At 47.3% G+C, this 15,590-nt stretch overlaps 1 protein-coding gene across 2 annotated transcripts in view; it reads left to right on the top strand.

Moving 5' to 3' along the window:
* The window catches only part of sars2 (seryl-tRNA synthetase 2, mitochondrial), a 137,479-nt gene that overhangs the window by 64,653 nt on the left and 57,236 nt on the right, over nt 1–15,590 (top strand). For both annotated transcript variants that reach the window (XM_063063495.1, XM_063063494.1), the window contains exon 11: nt 13,917–14,004. In XM_063063495.1, the coding sequence (XP_062919565.1) occupies nt 13,917–14,004 (88 nt within the window). The remainder of the gene's footprint in view (nt 1–13,916; nt 14,005–15,590) is intronic.

Here is a 15,590-nt window from a genome sequence, read left to right as displayed (position 1 = left end):
GGTGGTGAGTGGTGGGTTAGGAGGTGTGAGTACTGGTGGGTTAGGATGGTGGTGGTGGTGGGTTAGGATGGTGAGTACTGGTGGGTTAGGATGGTGGTGAGTACTGGTGGGTTAGGATGGTGGTGAGTATTGGTGGGTTAGGATGGTGGTGAGTATTGGTGGGTTAGGATGGTGGTGAGTATTGGTGGGTTAGGATGGTGGTGAGTATTGGTGGGTTAGGATGGTGGTGAGTATTGGTGGGTTAGGATGGTGGTGAGTACTGGTGGGTTAGGATGGTGGTGAGTATTGGTGGGTTAGGATGGTGGTGAGTACTGGTGGGTTAGGATGGTGGTGAGTACTGGTGGGTTAGGATGGTGAGTACTGGTGGGTTAGGATGGTGGTGAGTATTGGTGGGTTAGGATGGTGGTGAGTATTGGTGGGTTAGGATGGTGGTGAGTATTGGTGGGTTAGGATGGTGGTGAGTACTGGTGGGTTAGGATGGTGAGTACTGGTGGGTTAGGATGGTGGTGAGTACTGGTGGGTTAGGATGGTGGTGAGTATTGGTGGGTTAGGATGGTGAGTACTGGTGGGTTAGGATGGTGGTGAGTATTGGTGGGTTAGGATGGTGGTGAGTACTGGTGGGTTAGGATGGTGGTGAGTACTGGTGGGTTAGGATGGTGGTGAGTACTGGTGGGTTAGGATGGTGGTGAGTACTGGTGGGTTAGGATGGTGGTGAGTACTGGTGGGTTAGGATGGTGGTGAGTATTGGTGGGTTAGGATGGTGAGTACTGGTGGGTTAGGATGGTGGTGAGTATTGGTGGGTTAGGATGGTGAGTACTGGTGGGTTAGGATGGTGGTGAGTATTGGTGGGTTAGGATGGTGGTGAGTACTGGTGGGTTAGGATGGTGGTGAGTACTGGTGGGTTAGGATGGTGGTGAGTACTGGTGGGTTAGGATGGTGGTGAGTATTGGTGGGTTAGGATGGTGGTGAGTACTGGTGGGTTAGGATGGTGAGTACTGGTGGGTTAGGATGGTGGTGAGTATTGGTGGGTTAGGATGGTGAGTACTGGTGGGTTAGGATGGTGGTGAGTACTGGTGGGTTAGGATGGTGGTGAGTACTGGTGGGTTAGGATGGTGGTGAGTACTGGTGGGTTAGGATGGTGGTGAGTATTGGTGGGTTAGGATGGTGGTGAGTACTGGTGGGTTAGGATGGTGGTGAGTACTGGTGGGTTAGGATGGTGAGTACTGGTGGGTTAGGATGGTGGTGAGTATTGGTGGGTTAGGATGGTGGTGAGTACTGGTGGGTTAGGATGGTGGTGAGTACTGGTGGGTTAGGATGGTGGTGAGTAGTGGTGGGTTAGGATGGTGGTGAGTACTGGTGGGTTAGGATGGTGGTGAGTATTGGTGGGTTAGGATGGTGGTGAGTATTGGTGGGTTAGGATGGTGGTGAGTACTGGTGGGTTAGGATGCTGGTGAGTACTGGTGGGTTAGGATGGTGGTGAGTACTGGTGGGTTAGGATGGTGGTGAGTACTGGTGGGTTAGGATGGTGGTGAGTACTGGTGGGTTAGGATGGTGGTGAGTACTGGTGGGTTAGGATGCTGGTGAGTACTGGTGGGTTAGGATGGTGGTGAGTATTGGTGGGTTAGGATGGTGGTGAGTACTGGTGGGTTAGGATGGTGGTGAGTACTGGTGGGTTAGGATGGTGAGTACTGGTGGGTTAGGATGGTGGTGAGTATTGGTGGGTTAGGATGGTGGTGAGTATTGGTGGGTTAGGATGGTGGTGAGTACTGGTGGGTTAGGATGGTGGTGAGTACTGGTGGGTTAGGATGGTGGTGAGTATTGGTGGGTTAGGATGGTGGTGAGTATTGGTGGGTTAGGATGGTGGTGAGTATTGGTGGGTTAGGATGGTGAGTACTGGTGGGTTAGGATGGTGGTGAGTACTGGTGGGTTAGGATGGTGGTGAGTACTGGTGGGTTAGGATGGTGGTGAGTACTGCTGGGTTAGGATGGTGGTGAGTATTGGTGGGTTAGGATGGTGGTGAGTACTGGTGGGTTAGGATGGTGGTGAGTACTGGTGGGTTAGGATGGTGGTGAGTACTGGTGGGTTAGGATGGTGGTGAGTACTGGTGGGTTAGGATGGTGGTGAGTATTGGTGGGTTAGGATGGTGGTGAGTACTGGTGGGTTAGGATGGTGAGTACTGGTGGGTTAGGATGGTGGTGAGTATTGGTGGGTTAGGATGGTGGTGAGTACTGGTGGGTTAGGATGGTGGTGAGTACTGGTGGGTTAGGATGGTGGTGAGTATTGGGTTAGGATGGTGGTGAGTATTGGTGGGTTAGGATGGTGGTGAGTATTGGTGGGTTAGGATGGTGGTGAGTATTGGTGGGTTAGGATGGTGAGTACTGGTGGGTTAGGATGGTGAGTACTGGTGGGTTAGGATGGTGGTGAGTACTGGTGGGTTAGGATGGTGGTGAGTACTGGTGGGTTAGGATGGTGGTGAGTACTGGTGGGTTAGGATGGTGAGTACTGGTGGGTTAGGATGGTGGTGAGTACTGGTGGGTTAGGATGGTGGTGAGTACTGGTGGGTTAGGATGGTGAGTACTGGTGGGTTAGGATGGTGGTGAGTACTGGTGGGTTAGGATGGTGGTGAGTACTGGTGGGTTAGGATGGTGAGTACTGGTGGGTTAGGATGGTGGTGAGTATTGGTGGGTTAGGATGGTGGTGAGTACTGGTGGGTTAGGATGGTGGTGAGTACTGGTGGGTTAGGATGGTGAGTACTGGTGGGTTAGGATGGTGAGTACTGGTGGGTTAGGATGGTGGTGAGTATTGGTGGGTTAGGATGGTGGTGAGTACTGGTGGGTTAGGATGGTGGTGAGTACTGGTGGGTTAGGATGGTGAGTACTGGTGGGTTAGGATGGTGGTGAGTACTGGTGGGTTAGGATGGTGGTGAGTACTGGTGGGTTAGGATGGTGGTGAGTACTGGTGGGTTAGGATGGTGATGAGTACTGGTGGGTTAGGATGGTGAGTACTGGTGGGTTAGGATGGTGGTGAGTACTGGTGGGTTAGGATGGTGGTGAGTATTGGTGGGTTAGGATGGTGGTGAGTACTGGTGGGTTAGGATGCTGGTGAGTACTGGTGGGTTAGGATGGTGGTGAGTACTGGTGGGTTAGGATGGTGGTGAGTACTGGTGGGTTAGGATGGTGGTGAGTACTGGTGGGTTAGGATGGTGGTGAGTACTGGTGGGTTAGGATGGTGGTGAGTACTGGTGGGTTAGGATGGTGGTGAGTACTGGTGGGTTAGGATGGTGGTGAGTACTGGTGGGTTAGGATGGTGGTGAGTACTGGTGGGTTAGGATGGTGAGTACTGGTGGGTTAGGATGGTGAGTACTGGTGGGTTAGGATGGTGGTGAGTACTGGTGGGTTAGGATGGTGGTGAGTACTGGTGGGTTAGGATGGTGGTGAGTACTGGTGGGTTAGGATGGTGAGTACTGGTGGGTTAGGATGGTGGTGAGTATTGGTGGGTTAGGATGGTGGTGAGTACTGGTGGGTTAGGATGGTGGTGAGTACTGGTGGGTTAGGATGGTGAGTACTGGTGGGTTAGGATGGTGGTGAGTATTGGTGGGTTAGGATGGTGGTGAGTACTGGTGGGTTAGGATGGTGGTGAGTATTGGTGGGTTAGGATGGTGGTGAGTACTGGTGGGTTAGGATGGTGGTGAGTATTGGTGGGTTAGGATGGTGGTGAGTACTGGTGGGTTAGGATGGTGGTGAGTACTGGTGGGTTAGGATGGTGGTGAGTATTGGTGGGTTAGGATGGTGGTGAGTACTGGTGGGTTAGGATGGTGGTGAGTATTGGTGGGTTAGGATGATGGTGAGTACTGGTGGGTTAGGATGGTGGTGAGTACTGGTGGGTTAGGATGGTGGTGAGTATTGGTGGGTTAGGATGGTGGTGAGTACTGGTGGGTTAGGATGGTGGTGAGTATTGGTGGGTTAGGATGGTGGTGAGTACTGGTGGGTTAGGATGGTGAGTACTGGTGGGTTAGGATGGTGGTGAGTACTGGTGGGTTAGGATGGTGGTGAGTATTGGTGGGTTAGGATGGTGGTGAGTACTGGTGGGTTAGGATGGTGGTGAGTATTGGTGGGTTAGGATGGTGGTGAGTACTGGTGGGTTAGGATGGTGGTGAGTATTGGTGGGTTAGGATGGTGGTGAGTACTGGTGGGTTAGGATGCTGGTGAGTACTGGTGGGTTAGGATGGTGGTGAGTACTGGTGGGTTAGTATGCTGGTGAGTACTGGTGGGTTAGGATGGTGGTGAGTACTGGTGGGTTAGGATGGTGGTGAGTATTGGGTTAGGATGGTGGTGAGTATTGGTGGGTTAGGATGGTGAGTACTGGTGGGTTAGGATGGTGGTGAGTATTGGTGGGTTAGGATGGTGGTGAGTATTGGTGGGTTAGGATGGTGGTGAGTACTGGTGGGTTAGGATGGTGAGTACTGGTGGGTTAGGATGGTGGTGAGTATTGGTGGGTTAGGATGGTGGTGAGTACTGGTGGGTTAGGATGCTGGTGAGTACTGGTGGGTTAGGATGCTGGTGAGTACTGGTGGGTTAGGATGGTGGTGAGTATTGGTGGGTTAGGATGGTGGTGAGTATTGGTGGGTTAGGATGGTGGTGAGTACTGGTGGGTTAGGATGGTGAGTACTGGTGGGTTAGGATGGTGGTGAGTACTGGTGGGTTAGGATGGTGGTGAGTACTGGTGGGTTAGGATGGTGGTGAGTACTGGTGGGTTAGGATGGTGGTGAGTATTGGGTTAGGATGGTGGTGAGTATTGGTGGGTTAGGATGGTGGTGAGTACTGGTGGGTTAGGATGGTGAGTACTGGTGGGTTAGGATGGTGGTGAGTATTGGTGGGTTAGGATGGTGGTGAGTACTGGTGGGTTAGGATGGTGAGTACTGGTGGGTTAGGATGGTGGTGAGTATTGGTGGGTTAGGATGGTGGTGAGTACTGGTGGGTTAGGATGGTGAGTACTGGTGGGTTAGGATGGTGGTGAGTATTGGTGGGTTAGGATGGTGGTGAGTACTGGTGGGTTAGGATGGTGGTGAGTACTGGTGGGTTAGGATGGTGAGTACTGGTGGGTTAGGATGGTGGTGAGTATTGGTGGGTTAGGATGGTGGTGAGTACTGGTGGGTTAGGATGGTGAGTACTGGTGGGTTAGGATGGTGGTGAGTATTGGTGGGTTAGGATGGTGGTGAGTACTGGTGGGTTAGGATGGTGGTGAGTACTGGTGGGTTAGGATGGTGAGTACTGGTGGGTTAGGATGGTGGTGAGTATTGGTGGGTTAGGATGGTGGTGAGTACTGGTGGGTTAGGATGGTGGTGAGTACTGGTGGGTTAGGATGGTGAGTACTGGTGGGTTAGGATGGTGGTGAGTATTGGTGGGTTAGGATGGTGGTGAGTATTGGTGGGTTAGGATGGTGGTGAGTATTGGTGGGTTAGGATGGTGGTGAGTACTGGTGGGTTAGGATGGTGGTGAGTATTGGTGGGTTAGGAAGGTGATGAGTATTGGTGGGTTAGGATGGTGGTGAGTACTGGTGGGTTAGGATGGTGGTGAGTATTGGTGGGTTAGGATGGTGATGAGTATTGGTAGCTCGGGAGAGGTGTTTGATATTGCAGTGTTCACTGAGCTTGACAATCAGCTTACAGATGTTTCATCACCAGTCAAGGAGACATCCTCAGTGTGCAGTTATGTGTTACTCTCTGGGAATGTTAATGTTTATATAGGCCCCGATTGCTCACTTTGATCCTGATTGGCTACCTCTTCATCTTTGAATTCTGTAGTCTTGTGCCTGCTCGTGCTTGCCTGGCCCAGAACTTTAAGGAGGATTGTCTGAAGAGCCGAGGTACCATTGAAGGCAACTGACAAAAGCAATGCGGTGTACAGGATCACCTGTGGAGACTGCAACAAGTAGTACATGAGCCAGACAGGATGTAAACTCTTATCTCATTTACCGCAACACAAACAGACAGTACGGAGACATGGACCACTGTCGCTGATCTTGGTACATGAAGACCAGGAAGGACACCACTTTAGCTGGGAAACCAAGCAGGTGCAAGCGTGTTTCTCTTGTGATAACTTCATTATCAAACATATCGAAATAGATCTATTAACTCCTCAGGGCCAAAGAAATGCGAGTCAATAGAATTCGAAGATCAACTGAAGGGGTAGCCAGTCAGGAGCAAGGCAAGTGAATGGGGCCTATATAAATGCAAGCACTCAACCCGAGCTACCAATATTCACCACCATCCTAACCCACACGTCTTTGGATTGTAGGAGGAAACCAGAGCACCCAGAGGAAACCCACATGGTCGTGTAGAGAATGTACAAACTCCTTATAGACAGCTGTGGGACTCGAACCCCAATCTTACAGCTGTAATAGTGTTACACAAACCGTACACAGACGTCTAGAGCCAGTAGGTTATGTGTTTGAGTGTGACCTCAAGCAAGAGACCAGGGTGACACTTCTAGTGCACAGCTGAGGGAGCATTGCTATCTTACTGTTTTATTGTTTTACAACGTGGAATCTCAGTGGATTTAATCTGGCTTGCTTTTTTGACACTGATCAACAGAAAACCTCTTTTGTGTCAAAGTGCATGCAGATCTCAGCAAGCTGATCTAAATTAATTACAAATGTAAATATAAATAATCGTGAACAACAGGAATTCTGCAGATGATGAAAATTCAAGCAACACACATCAAAGTTGCTGGTGAACGCAGCAGGCCAGGCAGCATCTCTAGGAAGGGATACAGTCGACGTTTCAGGCCGAGACCCTTCGTCAGGACTAACTGAAGGAAGAGTGAGTAAGAGATTTGAAAGTTGGAGGGGGAGGGGGAGATCCAAAATGATAGGAGAAGACAGGAGGGGGAGGGATGGAGCCAAGAGCTGGACAGGTGATAGGCAAAAGGGATACGAGAGGACCATGGGACAGGAGGTCCGGGAAGAAAGACAAGGGGGGGGGGTGGATCCAGAGGATGGGCAAGGGATATATTCAGAGGGACAGAGGGAGAAAAAGGAGAGTGAGAGAAAGAATGTGTGTATAAAAATAAGTAACAGATGGGGTACGAGGCGGAGGTGGGGCATTAGCGGAAGTTAGAGAAGTCGATGTTCATGCCATCAGGTTGGAGGCTACCCAGACGGAATATAAGGTGTTGTTCCTCCAACCTGAGTGTGGCTTCATCTTTACAGTAGAGGAGGCCGTGGATAGACATGTCAGAATGGGAATGGGATGTGGAATTAAAATGTGTGGCCACTGGGAGATCCTGCTTTCTCTGGCGGACAGAGCGTAGGTGTTCAGCGAAACAGTCTCCCAGTCTGCGTCGGGTCTCACCAATATATAAAAGGCCACATCGGGAGCACTGGATGCAGTATATCACCCCAGCTGACTCACAGGTGAAGTGTTGCCTCACCTGGAAGGACTGTTTGGGGCCCTGAATGGTGGTAAGGGAGGAAGTGTAAGGGCATGTGTAGCACTTGTTCCGCTTACATGGATAAGTGCCAGGAGGGAGATCAGTGGGGAGGGATGTGGGGGATGAATGGACAAGGGAGTCATGTAGGGAGCGATCCCTGCGGACAGCAGAGAGGTGGGGAGGGAAAGATGTGCTTAGTGGTGAGATCCCGTTGGAGGTGGCGGAATAATCATGATTTGTTTTCACTTTGATACAAAAGAGTTTTTCTGTTGATCAGTGTCAAAACACTGATTCAATGTTGTAAAACATGAAAACTTCTGGGGAGGGGGGTGAATACCTCTTATAGGCACTGTATGTATGGCCTTCTGAAAGAGAAGTTAAAGTGAGACCATTAGGTAGATATTAAAACCCATGCCAGCTACGCTTCCCTGTCTGCTATAAATTAGAGAGTTGTGACGGTATCTTAGTCCATCACACCAACCAACCTCACCTCCATTAACCCCCATGTACACTCTTTGCCTGTCTCGGGAAAGCAGCCCATGATTATGACCCCTCCCAACCTGGTCATTCTCTCTTCTCCATTCTACCGTCAGAATCAGGTTTAGTAGCACTGGTATGTGTTGTGAAATTTGTTAGCTTTGTGGCAGCAGTACAATGCAGTACATGATAATAGAGAGAAAAAAAGAAAAATCTTTGCATTACAGTAAGTATTCTGTATTAAATAATTAAATTAGAGCAAAAGAGTAGGAAATTTTTTTAAAAAGTAGTGAAATAGTGTTCATGGATTCAAAGTCCATTCAGAAATCGGATGGCAGAGGGGAAGAGGCTGTTCCTGAATCGTTAAGTGTGTGCCCTCAGGTTTCTGTACCTCTTTCCCGATGGTAACGGTGAGAAGAGAGCATGTCCTGGGTGGTGAGGATCCTTAATTATGGACGCTGCCTTCCTAAGGTATCGCTCCTTGAAGATGTGGATACTAGCTACCCTCGAGCTAAGGAAATTCTTCCTCATCTCTGTTCTAAAGAGATGTACTTCTATTCTGAGGCTGTGCCCTCTGGTCCTAGAATTGTCTACTATAGGAAACGGCTCTTCATGCCAACCCTGTCTAGACCTTTTAGTATTCAAAGTTCATATATGTCACCATATACCACCCTGAGATTCATTTTCCTGTGGGCATACTCAGCAAATCTATAGAATAGTAACTATAACAGGATCAGTGAAAGATCAAGCAGAGTGCAGAAGACAACTAACTGTGCAAATGCAAATATAAATAAATATCAGTAAATAATGAGAACATGAGATAATGAGACAAGGAGTCCTTAATGTGAGATCATTGGTTGTGGGAACATTTCAATGAATGGGCAAGTGAGTGTAGTTATCCCCTTTTGTTCAAGAACCTGATGGTTGTGAGGTAGTAACTGTTCTTGAACCTGGTGGTGTGAGTTCTGCGGCTGTTGTACCTTCTAGCTGATGGCAGCAGCAAAAAGGGAGCACGGCCTGGGTGTTGAGGATCTCTGATGATGGATGCTGCTTTCCTATGACACCGTTTCGTGTAGATGTGCTCAATGGTTGGGAGCACTTTACCAATGATGTACAGGGCTGAATCCAAGGCATTAGTGTTTCCATTCCAGGCCATGATGCAGCCAGTCAATACACTCTCCACTACACATCTCTGGAAGTTTGTGGAAGTTTTAGATGTCATGCCAAATCTCTGCAAACTCCTAAGGAAGCGGAAACGTTGCTGTGCTTTCTTCGTAATTGCACTTGCTTGCTGGGCCCGGGACAGGTTCTCTGAAATAGTAACACCCGGGAATTCAAAGTTGCTGACCCTCTCCACCTCTGATCCTCCGATGAGGACTGGCTCGTAGACCTCTGGTTTCTTCCTCCGGAAGTCAATAATCAACTCCTTTGCTGAAGGGTCGCAGTCCGAAACATCAACTGTGTACTCTCTTTCATTGATGCTGCCTGGCCAGCTGAGCTCCTCCATTTTGCGTGTGTTAATCAGCTCCTTGGTCTTGCTGACATTGAGTGAGAGCTTGTTGTTATGGCACCACTCAGCCAGATTTTCAATCCCCCCCGTAAGGTGATTCATCACCACCTTGGATTCAGCTTAAACAATGATGTCATCAGTGAACTTCAATATGGCATTGGAGCTGTGCGTAGCCACGCAGTCATAAGTGGGCTAAGTAGACATCCCCGTGGGGCACGTGTTCACCACCCTGATGTGATTATGAATGGCATGATCTGTTTGAATGTCATGAAAATGAAGCTTGGCACTCTCACCCCCGTCCCCCAACTTGGAAGTTTTCAGCTTTATAATTTTACAACATTGAATCACAGTGGATTTAATTTGGCTTTTTTGACACAGAAAAGACTCTTTTCCTGTCAAAGTGAAAACATATCCCTACAAAGTGATCTAAATTAATTACAAATATAAAACACAAAATAATTGATTACATAAATATTCACCCCCTTTAATATGACACACCAAATCATCACTGGTGCAGCCAATTGACTATTTGAGTTAGTGGTGGGGAGGAGGTCACGAAACAAACTGTTATCCATCAGTGTCAATCAGGCACATCCTCTCCATGACTGACTGAATCAGCAGTGGAGCCCCCTTTCAAACAGGCTCACTCAGCTCTGCTGTCACAAGAATTGTTGCAGAAAATCTTTCTGACCAAATGCTGTAAGCATATACAACAGTTCATCTCTGTGCAACAGGGGAACACAATAGTACAATAGCCTCTGTTGTATTATTTTGTACATTACTATTGTACAGTATAGCACATTGGTAAATTATTGTGAATATTATCATTCTGAACTTTTTCAGTTGCTAATATTATTATATTTATTATTATTGCTGAATTTTTAAAATGTTGCTGCTGTAACAAAATAATTTCCCGCTTGGGATCAATAAAGTAATTATTATTAATTGGTTTTAGAAGTCACATAATTAGTTTAGTGGAGATCTGTTTTTGAAGACCTGTGTGCAGTCAGGGTGTTTTAATTGACTGTAGTAAAAAATAACATGTATCTGGAAGGTCCAGTTGTTGGTGAGTCAGTGCCCTGACAAAAACTACACCATGAAGACAAAAGAACACTCCAAGCAACTCTGTGAAAAGGTTATTGAAAAGCACAAGTCAGGAGATGAATACAAGAAAGCTTCCAAGTCACTGAATACCCTTGGAGTACAGTTAAGTCAATCATCAAGCAATGGAAAGAATATGGCACAGCTGTAAATCTGCCTAGAGCAGGCAGTCCTCAAAAACTGAGTGACCGTGCAAGAAGGATGAGGGAGGACACTAAGAGACCTATGACAACTCTGGAGGAATTACAATGGTGGTGGCTGAAATGGGAGAGTCTGCGCATACAACAACTGTTGCCTGGGTGCTGCGCCAGTCACAGCTTTATGGGAGATTGGCAAAGAGAAAGCCACTGCTGGAAAAAAAAATTTCATGAAATCTTGGCTAGAGTTTGCCAGAAGGTACGTGGGAGATTCTGAAGTCAGCTGGAAGAAGGTTCTATGGTCGATGAAACAAAAATTGAGCTTTTTGGCCATTTGACTAAACACTATATTTGGCGTAAGCCAGACACCGCACTTCATCAAAAACACATTCATCCTACTGTGAAGCATGGTGGTGGCTGCATCATGTTGTGGGGATGCTTCACTGCAGCAGACCCTGGAAGGCTTGTGGAGGTAGAGGGTAAAATGAATGGAGCAAAATACAGGGAAATCCTGGAGGAAAACCTGTAAGAGAACTGTGACTTGGAAGATTTGTTTTCCAGCAAAATAATGACCCCAAGCATAAAGCCAAAGTTACACAAGAATGGCTTAAAAAACAAAGTTAATGTCCTGGAGTGGCCAAATCAGAGTCCAGACCTCAATTCAATCGAGAATATGTGGATGGATTGAAAAGGGCTGTTCACTCACGATCCCCATGCAATATGACAGAGTTTGAGTGGTTTTGTAAAGAAGAAAGGGGAAAAATTGCAGTGTCCAGATGTGCAAAGCTGATAGAGACCTATCCACACAGACTCAAGGCTGTAATTGCTGCCAAAGGTGTGTCTACTAAATATTGACTTGAAGAGGGTGAATACTTATGCAATAAATTATCTTGTGTTTTATATTTGTAATTAATTTAGATCACTTTGTAGAGATCTGTTTTCACTTTGACACAACAGAGGCTCTTTCTGCTGATGTTTCAAAAAAAGCCAAATTAAATCCACTGTGATTCAATATTGTAGAATAATAAAACATGAAAACTTCCAAGTGGGGAGTGAATGCTTTTTATAGGCACTGCACATGTGATGATATTAAACAAATAACACTGGAAGAGAACGAAGGGAGTTCTGGCAATGCCCTGGGCCATCATGACATAAACATAATCTTGTTCCTATTATCTGAGTGGGTAGCTATGTCTCAGGCAAATTGGTACCGTTCCTCAGCCCTAAATCTTCCAAATTTATCCGTTTATTGTCCTTTAACTACATTTATGTATATAACATATATAACCATATAATGTATACAGAAAAGAGACAACGTTTCTCCAAACCTGGGTGTAAGGCACAGTAGTAGACAAAACACACATGCACTCTATTACTTGTGATCGTAAGCGTAAAATCTACAGGTGAATCACACATAATTAACAAACTAAAGTACATTAATATTAAATATTGTACTGGAACATATTAACCAGTGAAACATTGAAAACAATGCGGCAGGGAGTTCAGAAGCCTAATGGCCTGGGAGAAGAAACTATTCCCCATCCTGACTGCTCTTGTCGTTATGTGTCGGAGTCTCCTGCTGAGGGTAAAAAGTCAAAGAAGATGCTGGATGGGTGGTGGGATTCTTGATAATACTAAGGGCCCTGTGTACACAGTGCTCCTGATAAATGCCCCCCATCTCTCAGCTGTTCTCACAGTCCTTTGTAGGGACTTCTGGTCTGATACTTTGCTGCTCCCATACCAGATGGAGATGCAACTGGTCAAGATGCTCTCAATGGTCCTCCTGTAAAATCCAGTTAGGTTTGGGGCGGTGGGGGAGCCTTGCTTGCCTCAGTCTCCTCAGGAAGAGGAGACGCTGCTGTGTCTTCCTGTTCAGGGAGGTGATATTAAGGAATCGGGTGAGGTAATCTGTGACATGAACTCCCAGGAACTTGATTCTCTGTATGGAGGAGCCGTGTATTCGCAGAGGGGGATGGTTCATCTGCACCTTCCTGAAGTCCACAATGATTTCCTTGTTCTTCTTCAGATTCAGGCCTGTGTTGTTCTTCTCATACCAATCCACCAGGCGCTCCACTTCCTCCCTCTACTCCGCCTCGTCATCGTTCCTGATGTTGTGTCACCTACAAACCTGACGACGTGGTTGGAGCTGGATCCTGCGACACAGTCGTGCCTCAGCAGTGGACTGAGCACACAGTCTTAGGGAGTGCAGCAGCTCAGCATGATGAGACTAAAGACATTGCTGCCCACGTAGACTGACTGCGGCTTTGCCGTTAAGTCCAGTATCCAGTTACAGAGGGAGCAGTTGATTCCCAGGTTCTGGAGTAGGATGCTGTTGAACTGACGAGTCTTGCATACGAGACCCCGTTTTCCAGGTGTTTCCCTCCTTTTACTCACTGCTCCATTGGTGTTCATGCCTTCAGCTGTCTGGGTCGCTGATTCCCGAACCCGTTAACTAAGTGCTGTGCCCTTTCTCTCATTCTTTTTCAGAGAAATAGAATATAAAAGAAATGATGTAATATGGAGACTGAATAAGGCACTGGTGAGGCTTCACTTTAAGTATAGTGAGCAGTTTTGTGCCCCTGTTGAAGAAAGGATGTGCTGACATTGGGGAGAGTTGAGAGTTGAGAATGAATCTGGGAATGAAAGGGTTATTATATGAGCAGTGACTGAAGGCTCTGGGCCTGTTTTTGCTGGAATTTAGAACAATGGGGCGGGGGGGGGGAGAATCTCACTGAAATCTATTGAATGTTAAAAGACCTCAATAGAGTGGATGTGGAGAAGGTGTTTCCTTCGATGGGGGGAGTCTAGGACCAGAGAACACAGCCTCAGTATAGAGGGATGTCCATTGAGAACAAAGATGAGGAATTTTCTTTAGCCAGAGACTGGTGAATCTGTAGAATTCATTGCCACGGGTGCCTGTGGGAGCCAAGTCACTGGATGCATTTAAGGTGGAGGTCAATAGGTCCTTGATTAGTCAGGGTGTGAAAGGTTACAGGGAGAAGGCAGGAGAATGGTGTTAGGAGGGAAATGGATACGCCATGATGAAATGGCAGAGCAGACTCAATGGGCCGAATGGCCTAATTCTGTGTCTTATGGTTTGGCCTTCCTCCAACAAAGAATATCTTTGACCAAGGTGAGGATTATCTCCTTTTACGATTCCCAGCCAAGTCCGACTGTTGTTTCTGTGAAGTACGGTGGGCCGATTCACTGTGTGAGGCTTGTTGATGAATACTGGAGTGAACGCTGTCTTTTCCATTGCAGGATGGTGTGCAGCAGTACGTGTTACCGAGCAGAGACAGACACAGCAAGGGATCCCTGGGGGCTCTTTCGGGTTCACCATTTTACCAAGGTACCACTTCCTTTTCTGCTTCATTTGATTTGTTTTTGGCGGGGCTGGTGAACCTTTTTAAGAGTGTGTGACCAGATGGACAATTATCTTCTCAGAAGGTTCTCATGTGCTGTGGTAACTTTGAGCAGAGATTATCATTAATTAATGAATTTGTAGTAATAAATGTCAAAAAGTAAATTCATTATCTAGCCAAGTCAAGTTTATTGCCATTTCAATCAGCACCTGATTGAACAGCTGAAACTGCTGGGCCTGAACACCTCCCTCTGCAACTGGATCCTAGACTTCCTGACTGGGAGACCTCAGTCAGTCTGGATCGGGAGCAGCATCTCCAACACCATCACACTGAGCACGGGGGCCCCCCAGGGCTGTGTGCTCAGTCCACTGCTGTTCACTCTGCTGACCCACGACTGTGCTGCAACACACAGCTCAAACCACATCATCAAGTTCACCGATGACACGGCCGTGGTGGGTCTCATCAGCAAGAACGACGAGTCAGTATACAGAGAGGAGGTGCAGCGGCTAATGGACTGGTGCAGAGCCAACAACCTGTCTCTGAAAGTGAACAAAACAAAAGGGATTTCAGGAGGACACGGAGCGACCACCCTCCGCTGAACATTGACGGCTTCTCCGTTGAGATCGTTAAGAGCACCAAATTTTTTGGTGTTCACCTGGTGGAGAATCTCACCTGGTCCCTCAACACCAGCTCCATAGCAAAGAAAGCCCAGCAGCGTCTCTACTTCCTGCGAAGGGTGAGAAAAATCCATCTCCCACCACCCCCCCCCCCACCCCGTTCCCACCACGTTCTACAGAGGATGCATCAAGAGCATCCTGAGCAGCTGCATCACAGCCTGGTCAAGAATTGCACCATCTCAGATCGCAAGACCCTGCAGCGGATAGTGAGGTCAACTGAGGAGATCATCGGGGTCTCTCTTCCCGCTATTCCAGACATTTACACCACTCACTGCACCCGCAAAGCTAACAGTACTGTGAAGGACCCCACGCACCCTTCATACAAACTCTTCTCCCTCCTGCCATCTGGCAAAAGGTACCGAAGCATTTGGATTCTCACGACCAGACTGTGTAACAGTTTCTTCCCCCAAGCCATCAGACTCCTTAATACCCAGAGTCTAGACTGACATCTACATCACCTATTATTATATTGTAATTTGTGCTCTACTGTACCTGTTGTCTTGTTTATTAATTATTGTACTGCCCTGCACTGTTTTGTGCACTTTATATAGTCCTGTGCCGGTCTAGTGTAGTTTTTGTGTGTTGTTTTACGTAGTCTAGTGTAGCCTTGTGCTGTCTCACATAGTCTAGTGTAGTTTTGTGTTGTTTCATGTAGCACCAGGGTCCTGGAGGAACGTTGTGTACTGTACCAGCAGCTTATGGCCAAAATGACAATAAACTTGACTTGATTCAACTATACACACGTGTGCTGTCAAAGGAGACAATGTTTCTCTGAACTAGGATACATATAACACACATATAATACAGAATAACTTGAGAAAGTTAAGAATTAAATTTACAAATGAATTACACATGGATAAGCAAAGTAAAGTACATAAATTAAGTATTGTAGGGTT

This window comes from Mobula hypostoma, chromosome 12 (assembly GCF_963921235.1).
Source record: "Mobula hypostoma chromosome 12, sMobHyp1.1, whole genome shotgun sequence".
In the NCBI taxonomy this organism is placed as follows: domain Eukaryota; kingdom Metazoa; phylum Chordata; class Chondrichthyes; order Myliobatiformes; family Myliobatidae; genus Mobula; species Mobula hypostoma.
The sequence above is the reverse complement of the archived record's forward strand: the minus strand, read 5'-3'. Positions and strand labels throughout refer to the sequence as shown.